This window comes from Pelobates fuscus, chromosome 4, assembly GCF_036172605.1.
Source record: "Pelobates fuscus isolate aPelFus1 chromosome 4, aPelFus1.pri, whole genome shotgun sequence".
Classification (NCBI taxonomy): Eukaryota; Metazoa; Chordata; class Amphibia; order Anura; family Pelobatidae; genus Pelobates; species Pelobates fuscus.
This window is the reverse complement of record NC_086320.1, coordinates 349,219,571-349,232,246: the sequence shown is the minus strand read 5'-3', so window position 1 is coordinate 349,232,246 and position 12,676 is coordinate 349,219,571. Positions and strand designations below refer to the sequence as shown.

Sequence of the window (12,676 nt, the reverse complement as noted above, 5' to 3'; positions counted from 1 at the left end):
CCGGTGTGATACGCTCACTTTGTAGGAGGGAAAATGTCAGTGAAGTCCACTCGCTGGCCTCACCTCACCTTCCTAATATCATACCCTCGCAGGTCTGCACTGTTATACACTCATACACACAAAAACCTCCAAACACACTACAATAAAAGGATATTAGGATAGAAAAGAAGGACAGAGGGATTTACACTGGGAAGTAATGCTAATCACTTATCAGCATTAATAAGTAGTAGTAGAGGGAGATTGTAGTAATATTATAATATTATCAGTATTATTTCCAATTTAGTAAAGAAAGCAGTTTGTATTGGGGATGGCCAAGATTAATCCTCTGAATTGCATATTCTGAATTGCATATAAATAAGTTAGTAAATGCACTAGACGTCTGTGTTTTTTTTTTTTTTTACAATGTCACTGTGACAGTACTGAGTACACTTCTCTTTGGAAATACTCCCAGATCAGATTGTGGGACCCACGCTCCACTCACATAAAATCATACTGATCCAAGGCTGTGCTGGTGTCTGCCCAATTCAAAGATGGCCGCCAAGAACCCAACCCGGATGTACCTGTTCAGTTCGGATTTCCGGTCGGTTGCCATGGCGACGGACGCTGATAACCCGTATTTTAGAGCTATGGAGAGTATGGAGGTACAGGGGAGCCCCTCCCAGAACGAGCTGCTAGCTCTGGAAACATATGACGTAGAAGAGCTACTGTGGAGGTACTGAGTAACCGGTGTTACGTCATATACGTATCTAGTGGCATTTATGACGTCACACACCCAGATATATTTATATATATCTATAAAATATAAATAGATAACAATATTTATATTTGTATAAAATGTATAATGTATTTGTGTATGTTCTCTCTGATTACTAATGTGTCTTGTTTTCCCTATGTCAGCACATCTCTGTTATTATTATTATTATTATTATTATTATCGCCATTTATATAGCGCCAACAGATTCTGTAGCGCTTTACAATATTATGAGAGGGGGATTTAACTTAAAATAGGACATTTACAAAAAAACGGTTAGAACAATATGGGGGTCAGTTTACTAAATGGCAAACTTTATGAACATGAGAATTCACTCATATCACTTGGGCAGAAAAAAAACAGAATTGAAAGAAAATATAACTCCAAATCTAGCAAACAAGTAACACATTTAATGCTTCCTAGTATATCTAGTGTATTAGTTTCCATGGCGGATAACTTTTACCTGGTGAGAATGAACCTTTTACTCCTGATTGGGAATCATTTGTGACATCTCTCCAAGTCTGTAAATGTATGTAAGTCACTTTGATTTTTAAAGGACCTTTAAATCTGGTTTGTAGTTTTTTTAATTTTCAGGTGTCGTTAAAAGGGGATCAGTTGGTTAAGAATAACCGTATTTTTTCACATGTAAGTGGTACATGTGTAGATAATGCGTAATACATAATGCATATTGATGTCTAAAAGGGTAAAAAACAAAACAACACAACATTACTAAAGAAACTGCAGTTGCGCTACAAGTGTCATTAGAAGATGCTCCACCAGTCTTGGGGCTCTCATTCTTGTCTATGGGGGTCTAATTTGTATCCCATTCTACTGCAGTTGCTATAAGTTTATAAACAGCCAGGACCAGTTTGTGAAATGTAGTCAGCAGACCCTCTTAGTACATACGTGCACATCTTTGCTCTAATTTCAGGGAGGAGAGAGAGATTTGCCCGAATTGTAAGTGCTGCACACACACACCGCCCACCTTAGACAAAATTGAAATAGCACGAACGACATACAGGGGGTCTGGCCTATAGCTGCAGTAAGTCGTTCTCAGAGCTTACAATGTGAACTCTGCAGAATCAATTTAGTAATAACACACACTTTTAGCCTCAGGAATTACTATTGGCAATAAGGAAGTTTGAATTGTAGTAATGAAACAAAACTCACCAAAACATTTTCTGCATAGCAGGCATTTAGCTTTATTGGGATTTGACATTACGGTATTATAAGAGCCGATCTTTCTGTTTCTTCTATTAAAGGAATTTTCACATTTGCTGCACCATCCGTTTTTTCCCCCAATTATACTTAAATATACCGTAAATAAATTGAAGTTGCACGCTGATTAAAAACATTGTGTGACTGCTAGAAGGTCAGTGATTGATGTTATAATTCTGTGCCTACAAATAAACTAATCTAGTTGTAAAATCACATTTTATTCAGGCACTTTCCTTGATAAGTTTGTCTCGGCAGGGTACGTTCTTGTTAAATATCAGCCTTGAGATTTATAGGGTATAGCCAGATAGTTAAATGGCAGAAGACATGCTTGTCAAATTCAAACATTACTGAGGCTTTTCTTTATTGATTGAACATATTTAACAATGGTTTAGCAAGAATGTATGGTGCCATAATTTGCTGGAAAATGGAAAAATAAATATATTGGCTCAAGTTATTAATCTCGTGTGTCATGTCATCCTCAACGGAGCTGTTACAGTTTGATCTTTCTAAAAAGGGAATTGTCTGAAATTAAAGCATTTTATTAAACTGAAAAAAAGACATGCCTTATGACCTTTTTTTTTGTGATTCAAAGAAACTGCAAGGCTTTAATGCATTTTTATATTAATTTCTTGTATTTTCCATGGTTCCCAGTAATCATTGTCAGGGGACCACTGTTGTCTTTTGTGGAAACTCTTCAATGGGAATTGCAGACCTTCACTGAACATTGGATTTTAACGAGTACTATACCCATTTTATAACATTTATTCCTAGTTGCAAAATTGAGGTTTAAAGAGCTGATTTGGAAAAATTCTCTAGCTTAGTTGAAGTCACAGCTTGGCTATAATATCCTTAATTTTGCCATTCATATGTAATTCGGTGATGAGCGATTAACTCTGAAGGAGTCACAGGAATATGATCTTGAGAATGGAGGTCCTCAGCAGTATTATTTTAAGTGACTGTGCAAGCTATCTCATACCCTTGAATGTATTGTACCTGTGCGATGGAGCGCTGTTCTCCATGTTCTTCTTGCTTTGCTCCATTGCATCTTCTGCTGGGATGCTGGAAGCAGAGTATGATGTCACTCTGGCTCCAGCATCACTATGCGGAACATGAGGGAGTAGAGCAGGAAATTTGCAGATTAATCTCCCTGATTACTGCCTCCTTTGCGCGCCCGCCCGCCCGCCCGCCTGCCCAGCAGCCAAGCCAGCAGGAAGCCCTAGAAGCAGCCAGCACAGTCATCAGTCAGCGGAACAGCCACACTGGACACCAGGGACATAGCGAAATAATCCACTCTATGTCTCCCAAAGGTTGGAAGGCTGGGTAGATTTAAATTTAAAAAAACAAAAACAAATTAAAAATTAAAAAAGATATAATTTGTGAGTTTATGAGAAAATGTGTGTCAGTATCAGTGTAGGTCTGTCATTGAATGTGTGTGTTTCTGACAGTTACTGTGTCTGACAGTGAGTGTGTGTTTCTGACAGTGAGTGTGTGTGTCAGTGTGTCTGAGTGATTGTGTGTCTGTCAGAGTGTCAAATCAGTGAGGATGTGTCAAACCAAGAAAAATTGGAGAAATGCGCAACTGGTATTTAAAGTGCACTCCCAGGTGCCACCATATTTATTTGAAGGACAGCATACAAATTCAAATGAATCCCTACCTGCCGCAAAGGAATTTTAATCTCAGATTACTCCAAAGGGAATCCAGATTCATTTACAAATGCCAAGCGATGGCACCCAATGGATTAAATGAAGAATTTAATTATACTCCATTCATTCACTCATAATACAAGCTCTCTCATCTTCTCTTCCCTACAGCCCTCTACTTAAAAATTACTAATGCAACTTGATCATTGACTTGAGATATAATGACATAAACTGTATATTTTTCTTGTGTTAATTATAACCACTCTTACTCATTATTCACCAATAATAATGTAAGCATCAATTAAACTAGGATACTTCCATTATATCCAACGGGCTGTTAATCCTTATTAATTTTTTTATCTTTTTTACTGCTAATTAACAGTAAACTGTTTTCTGATTGGACACATTCCAACTACAAATTATAGCCCTAGATATGTATATATATGTTTTCCCCTACTCTAGGACTTCAAAGATTACGTTTCTATTAACAATATACACATTTATAACTCAAGACATTCTTATTTACATACACAATAGGCTGATTGACCACTTCGATTGGCCGACTTATTTGTCAAACGAAAATCATTCCTGATTGGACACACCTCAACCAATTAAACATTACTGCTGGATATTTAAAAACTCTGTCCACAGAGGCTCATTTCCCCCGAAGGGCCTCCTAACCGACGAAACGCGCGTCGGGGCTCCACTTATCACTTGTGGTCAATCTGCAGACGCTTAACAGACACTTTGTTACATTTCACCATACAGCTAGCACATGCAGCAGACCTTCGTTTATTGTATCCTTCAGACGCAGTCTGACCGAAGTGTACCAATCTCTACAATACTGCTCTACCAGTGACAGCTAGATAGCATTTACTTTTGCCTAACATAGGTGCCCTCAAAGGCACGTATCAGCTAACTTTACGAGCAGCATGATTTATGACTTATTCCTCTACCTGATGCACTCGCATACTGCTTAGCCAGACAGCTAAATCTTGTTTTCCTTTAGTAATTTAGTAAATTTAGCACTGAATATATTGGTAATAGATCACTTAGTATCATTGTGTTTAATTATTACATTATTTCTTGTGTGGCAATACTCTACTGCCATCTAGTGGATACTATAACCCTTTTACAAATTGCTACATTAAAAGTTAAGTTTTATTATTCAACTATTTATTTTTGGGCTAAAAAAAAAACAAGTAGTAGTTTCTCCCTATTGCCACCTCTAGTTAAAGGGGGCACCCTCTCAAGCACTTGGTACCTCAACTATGTCTTTTTTCTCTAAAGTGCCGTGCAGCTCGAGTATCTGAGTTTATACTGCGGATAGTTGTTTTGTGTTGAGACACCCGGTCTTTCAACGCAAGTATCGTTTTACCCACATACCCCAAGCCGTACAGACACTTTAGAAAGTATACCACATACTCAGTCTGACATGTGAATAACCCTTTCAATTTAATCTGTTCACCAGTTGGAGGATGGGTGCAAAAATCACCCTTAATGGTCCTACTGCAGTGGTTGAAACTTAAACAGGGATATGTCCCATGTACAGGTTTTAAAAGGAATGTTTGTCTGATGTTCATCTGTGTGTCAGCCCTGACTACCTTGTCTCTTATAGAGTGCCCACATTTGTTTGCAAACAGTGGAGGATTCTTAAATAAATGTCCAGTCTGTTTGTCTGTTTGTAGTATAAACCAATTGTTTCGTATGACCTTCTGAATGTGTGGTGTAAGTGCTCAGTGAGTACTCACAAATGTTATTCTGTCTTGCTTGGATTTATTAGTCGTAGAGAATAAATCCTCCCGATTAATGCCTTTGGCTTTTCGTTTGGCTTTCCGTAGCAGACGTGAGCTATATCCCTTAACCAGGAATTTCTGTGAAAGGTCTGTGAAGCGGGTATCAACTATGTTGTCATCGCTGACAATACGGCGGACTTGCAGGAACTGGCTGTATGGAATTGAACAGATTTGTTTAGGCGAATGAAAGCTTTTGACGTGTAACAAACTATTTGAATCAGTCGGTTTAGTGTCCAGATCAGTCTCCAGGGATCTATCCTTTTTACTAACCTGCACATCTAAAAAATTGACACTGTCAGTACTCACTACCATAGTAAACATAATGTCCCTATGACATTTATTTAAGCATTTCAAGAACACCTCAATATCAGACCTGTTGCCCTGCCATAACATAAAGCAGTCATCTATAAAGCGTAGCCACTTTGTGCCATACATCTGAAAAAGCTCATGTTTATTGACAACATTTTCTTCAAAGTCTGTCATAAATAAATTGGCATACGAGGGTGCCATATTGGCACCCATCGCATTCCCCTTGGTTTGTTCATAAAAAAATTACATGTATCTAAAGAAATTTTTCTTTAAGACAATTTCCAATAATCTGTTAACAAATGAGCAATTTTTTTCGTCTGTAAGAACACTAGATAGTCTTTTTCTGCACTATTGTCAAACCTTCCTGATGAGGGATGGATGTGTACAAGCTGGAGACCAGTAAGTCAGAGCTCTATCCATATTTTTCGGATGCTTGGCAACAGAATCTTTAGTGTCCTGAATATAGGATCTACCCGAAGATGCTAACGGTTGTAGAAATTGGTCCACAAAGATGGCTAGCGGTTAAAAGATAGAAAGAGCCGCGCTGGAGGGAGGAGGAAAAGGAGGCAGTGAGGAGGGGCCCCTCACTCCCATCAGCCTCAGGTACCACACTTGTTTCCTGCACTGCCAGGCTATCTCAATACAGAGAAACCCTGGGCTGAAAAGGAGGTCCCCAATGCACTCTAGGTAAGAAGTCAAACCGTTCTTTAAATGGTTTGACTACTTGCACTGCACTGGGGAGCACCACGGCACTCCTGGTGATGGTGCTTGGATTGTGCCTTTAGAGACGGTTTCTGGTGAAGCTATGGACATGTGCGGCCTATCGTCGCTGTGGGGCGGGTGAGGCGGCCCATCACCTGCTCAGCGCGGCATTGCAAGACGTGGAGTCTACCTGCTCCGTTATAACCCTCCACCCCCTCCCCCCGGACCGGTGGGGGTTATCCCTGTCCCCACTGGGTCCACTGAGCCTGCTCCAAACCTGTACCGAGAAAACTCGCAAGCCATGCGGCGCCTTCTAGATGGCCGTGGCACTGAAACCAAAGCACAGCCAAATAAGCCTGTCAAGCCAGAGCTGGAGGGAGGCTTTTGATGCCCGGTTCGAGGCAATATGCAAAGCCTTCTGGGACAGCCTTGCCAAGCGGGGGCCCTTGCTCACCCCTCTCGAGGCGAAAACCATCTGCAAAACTGCGGCTGACGCTGGTGCCTCTTCCGGGCTGGGGGCCCAACTGGAAATCCCTCCACGTCGTGGCCCACATACCTGCGGGATAGATGGCCACCCGGAAATCCCAGAGACCCACACTCCCGGAAATCGGAGAGGGAAGATCCATGGACCAAGGGCGCTGGCGGAGGCGCTGACAACCAGCCTACAGCATTTGCATATAGTCACTATACCTTATCAGAATGCTATACCAGAAGTGACGCAGCCGCACCGGAAGTGACCGATACACCCGAACAAAGGATGGACTGTCCACTATGGCATGCACGGGGTATCGGCTGAGACAGCTAACACTGCCTCCCTCTGCGCCCCTCATGTTGCCTGGCAAACGGACTGATCCAAGACAAACCTCAAGTGAACACTGACAGCTCTTACCAAGTTTGTGGCATATATATGATCTTCCATATCACAGAAGGCAATGTTTGCTTGTTAACTAAACGACACTAGATGTTTATTTTAAGCTTACGTATCAGTGATTTATTGCGCTGAGGCAGCCCAGTGGGCCACATGTCGTGGCAGTAGGTAGTTAGCTTCTAAGATCCTAATCATATGTCATATAGCATACTGCCCTAGTTCAAATAATCTGCTATCTTCATATTTTACTCCTGTTGTTCTCCATGTCCAGCTAGCCTACCACTATGCTTACACGCATGCATGCCTACAGCTAGGACAGGAAAGACGGACGAGTTCAAAATAAGAAAATGCGCACGTCTCTTATGTGCCCAAATGTTATATATGTATATGTATATGTTGATTAGCTTGTGGACTGCCGTTGGGGCACTTCAAGCATGTTGTAAACTTTTGCATAGCAAAAATAATACATTTAAAATAAATAAATTGTAGTAAATTAAAAAATGAATTGCAAAATGTAGGCAAAGTGATGATTGATGATTTGGAAAACTTATTCCGCCCAACAATAGTCACACCTTTGCTATATTACCCTAAATTTTGAAATACTGTTTTTAGTTTAGTGCAATCAGGTATTAATAATTATATACCTCTATGTAGTGCAAATACTGACACTATATTAAACACTATACTTTAAATAAGCTGTTTTGTCTTACTATGTTGATATTGGGCTACTCACCCTTTTTCTACTCTACAATATTATTTTTTTGGGACGATACTGAAATAAATAAGACTCTGTTGACATTTTAAACATCCAGTGGGTGGCGCCACCCCAATAATATGTCAAGAGATAATGTTTTTCTAATCTGTCTAATCTAATCTAATCTGTCACAGTAACAATTTTAAATTGAAATATAAATGGTAAATTTGGTATTTATGTTTCTACTGTGTCAGCACATGTAACATTATTAATTTTTAAAGAATGTGTCACCAAAAGGTAATCTATTCCAGTGATACTTTGCCAGCCACAGTTTTGGTCACCCCTGATGTATACATATGTTACTTATTTTTTCTGGCCAGAGAATAAAGTTTGTTGTTATCACACAGGTTTTTTTTTTTTTTATTTACCGTGAAAAACATGTAGTGGCTCACAAAAACATGTCTTTCATAGCAGCTTGATTGTGTGTTTGACATCTTACCTTGACCATCCTGTCCTTACAATATGTGCAAAATACACAAAAAGGAAAGAGCCAACACGTAAAATGTACAGTTTGAAATCCTTCAAGGATACCTCTAATAATCTGCCTCAAGTAAAACTATGTGGATTTGGTCATATAATTTGGGTACTGTTCAGGCCGTTGGTAGTCCGAGGAAAGCTGGAGACGTTCTCCGCAATCCACGAGTGCCCGGGAGGTCGGAGGAGGTCAATTCAGGCCTCTCGACGACCCGAGCGAAAAGGGAAGGAAGACATGAAAGAACAAAAAGGCAACAATAAACGTAGATAAGAGTAAATACACCAATTCTCGGATAGAAGGCAAATAGCCGACCGGAAGGTAATAAAAGCACGTCCCACTGGACAGGGCCAGGAGCTAACCCAACGCGGGAAAAAAATATAGACAGCTATAGGTATTCCGGGAGGCAGATATGGAGTAGCTGGTAAAGACAAGGAAAAAACACAGCTTTCTCCTGTAGGCGTCTGAGTACCGGTCACTGCCTGTGCGAAGTTCTCCTTGGCGATGTGCCGTCGCCGGTTTGGAATAAACCGGGGATGTGTCCAGGTATTCATAAGACACTTTGCCCTTCAGGCATGAGGTTTAGGGCCTTCACCCTTCCCACCATATTCAGATGGTCGTATACCGGTGTCCTCTTGGACACTATGGCAAAAGTGTTTGTCCGGACACCTGCCTATATCCATGTCACTGGTGGGCACTGGATTATCCTCAGAGATATTCCCCCAGGCCTGCGGCCAAAAGGGGTTCAGTACCAATAGTGCAAGCCCGTCAGTAGGGTACAGGCCCAGCAGGCCAAACGACTGGACACAGAATGGTTAGCCAAGCAAATAGGCACAGATATAGCAGGCCATTCAAGTAGGCACCGACATAGCAGGCCATTCTTATGGGCACAGACATAGCAGGCCATTCTTATGGGCACAGACCTAGCAGGCCGTTCTTAAGGGCACAGACATAGCAGGCCATTCTTATGGGCACAGACATAGCAGGCCATTCTTATGGGCACAGACATAGCAGGCCATTCTTATGGGCACAGACATTGCAGGCCATTCTTATGGGCACAGACATAGCAGGCCGTTCTTATGGGCACAGACATAGCAGGCCGTTCTTATGGGCACAGACATAGCAGGCCGTTCTTATGGGCACAGACATAGCAGGCCATTCTTATGGGCACAGACATAGCAGGCCATTCTTATGGGCACAGACATAGCAGGCCATTCTTATGGGCACAGACATAGCAGGCCAATCCTGGGTTGTATATTATATCATATGAGTATCTGTTATTTATATAGCGCTACCCAATCCACAGCGCTTTACCATGTGTCTTGGAAGAGTAATGGGGACCTCTGAGCTAGGGTAGAGTTCCCCAAAATTTTGTAGCTCCTCAGAGCACCCTGACATAGGGCCCCCAGACGTCAACCCTTTTAGACAGCGTAATGCCGTGAGAATAAACTTGAACCGGGACTGGCGGTCCCTGAATGCCCAGCAGGCAAATAGCGGTATCCCAGCTGTATTGTTATAAGCGGAAGTAGTTTCAGTGATTACCCCGTCCACGAAAGTAAGCTACATTGAGCGATACTCTCCTTAAACTGTGAATTGGAATGCATCTGCTCACACAGATCTGTTTGATGTTTCCATCATAATATAGATACCATCATCATATCTGAAAATATTGTATAGTATCAGTCTGTAACTCACAGCAATCCGTGATCTACACTGTCAGCATGATAAACACTGTCAGTAAAACTCCCAGGAAACTGTGATATACATCTGGCAGCAAAAACGCACAGCAATCTGTTTGCCATAATAGGGTCTGGTGTACCATGCGCAAAAGGGGTCAGACGTGGGCCCCTGATACAGTAGATATGGTGTATGCAGGGTACAGGTTCCCACTGGAAGTAAGTGTATGAAGGAAGGAGCCAGTGGTAAAATAAGGCCTGTGTCACAGACAGAGCATTATATGGATACTGTCTATAGGCTGTACTCCAATCCAGAAAAATAAATCATATATACACATATCTCAACATCTATACACACACACACACATATCTACTTATATATACAAATACATACACCCACACATACATACACCTGGATATAGATATATGTCAAATAATGTCCCATGTAGAAGGTGTCAGCTCATAGCTGTATTAAGTCCCCCAAAGAAAAAACAGACGTGCAGCGGTTAAAACGCTGAGCTGGTGGAGGCAGACCTCCAACAAGTAATGCACCGACGGGGGAGGGGCCACGAGCGGTCGCACTCCCTCCCGGTCGGACTCTCCCCCACCCGGTCGGACACACGCGGTCCGCGGGCGGAGGCGGCCGCGGCCACGTGGGGAAGAAGATCCGGCCACTGGGTACTCGTGTTGCGTACGCGAGTGCACTCGCGACCGGAAAACCACATGGGACCGCCGGAGATGAAACTGCGCGGTCCCGGAGCTCAGGGGTCGAAGGAGGCAGGAGTAGTCAGCCTCCTGAAGCCCCCGAGCAGCACGCACAGCGCCAGGCAAGGGCACATAACCGAGAAAAGCAGGCATACAAAGAAATGTGAAACGGACAGGGGGGTGGGCACAAGTCTAAGGAAAAGACAGCAAGGACCCCAAAGCCCCCACAAACATACACAAATAAGGGAAAATACAGTGAAAGCCTGAAGTACAGGCACTAAGAAAAACCCCACAAAGATATATAACAGTATATTGGAGTAAAAACCCACAAAGATATATAACAGTATATTGGGATAAAAACCCACAAAGATATATAACAGTATATTGGGATAAAAACCAACAAAGATATATAACAGTATATTGGAATAAAATCCCACAAAGATATATAACAGTATATTGGAATAAAATCCCACAAAGGCATAAACAGTATAGAAAAGAATACATCTAACAAGGGCAAAATAAATAACTGAACATAGATTAAATCCCACAAGGGCAATCTAAAATATAGAAAATAAAATACTGAAAATAAGAACAAAACACAAAGCCACCCACTATAAGCAGGAGGCAGAGGTACTCTGACCTGTACTGATGCGGAGCAGCAAAGAAAGAGGAAATGATGCATGGGGAGGGGAGTTTTATAGTACCTAACTTTTTTCTGATTGGTTGTTTTTTCTGTGCTGCTGTGGAGTTCTAGTAAAGAGAGACTTACCGTATATACTCGAGTATAAGCCGAGTTTTTCAGCCCATTTTTTGGGCTGAAAAACCCCAACTCGGCTTATACTCGAGTCATAGTCTGTATTATGGCAATTTGCATTGCCATAATACAGACCGGGGGAGAGGGGGGCTGGCAGAGCTGTAACTTACCTGTTCTGCAGCTCCTGTCAGCTCTCTCCTCCTCCGCGCCGTCCGTTCAGCACCTCGGTCAGCTCCCAGTGTAAGTCTTACAGTGTGAGCTGATAGAAGGAGCTGCACAGACCGCGCGGAGGAGGAGAGAGCTGACAGGAGCTGCAGAACAGGTAAGTTACAGCTCTGCCAGCCCCCCTCTCCCCCCCACTGAACTGCCACTGGACCACCAGGGAAGGAGAGCCCCCCTCCCTGCCATGTATCAAGCAGGGAGGGGGGACGAAAAATAAATATAAATAAAATAAGAAATAATAATTAAAAAAAAAATAATAATAATAAAAAAAATAATAATAAAAAAAAAGGGGGTATAAGGACCACTGTGGGAGGGGGGGGGTATAAGGACCACTATGGGAGGGAGGGGGTGGGATAAGGACCACTATGGGAGGGAGGGGGGGATAAGGACCGCTATGGGAGGGAGGGGGGGGGATAAGGACCGCTATGGGAGGGAGGGGGGGGATAAGGACCACTATGGGAGGGAGGGGGGGGATAAGGACCGCTATGGGAGGGAGGGGGGGATAAGGACCACTAGGGGAGGGGAGGGGGAAGTAAGGACCACTAGGGGAGGGGAGGGGGAAGTAAGGACCACTAGGGGAGGGGTGAGTCAGGACCACTGGGGGAGGGGGGTGAAGGAACACGGGGGTGGGGAGGTAAGGACCACTGAGGGAGGAGGAGGGGAGGTCAGGACATATGGGGGGGGGGCAAATATCCTTGCACCGGCCCTGCACACACTGCATTCATACACACACTGCACTCATACACACACTGCACTCACACACACTGCATTCATACACACACACACTGCACTCATACACACACTGCAC

The 12,676-nt window shown here is 42.8% G+C and overlaps 1 protein-coding gene across 1 annotated transcript in view; it reads left to right on the top strand.

The window, feature by feature from the left end:
- Nucleotides 1-597: 597 nt before the first annotated feature.
- C4H10orf67 (chromosome 4 C10orf67 homolog) overlaps nucleotides 598-12,676 on the top strand; it is a 115,927-nt gene continuing 103,848 nt past the window's right edge. Inside the window, exon 1 of the mRNA XM_063450790.1 lies at nucleotides 598-712. Coding sequence (XP_063306860.1) covers nucleotides 627-712 — 86 coding nt within the window. The 5' untranslated portion in view covers nucleotides 598-626. The remainder of the gene's footprint in view (nucleotides 713-12,676) is intronic.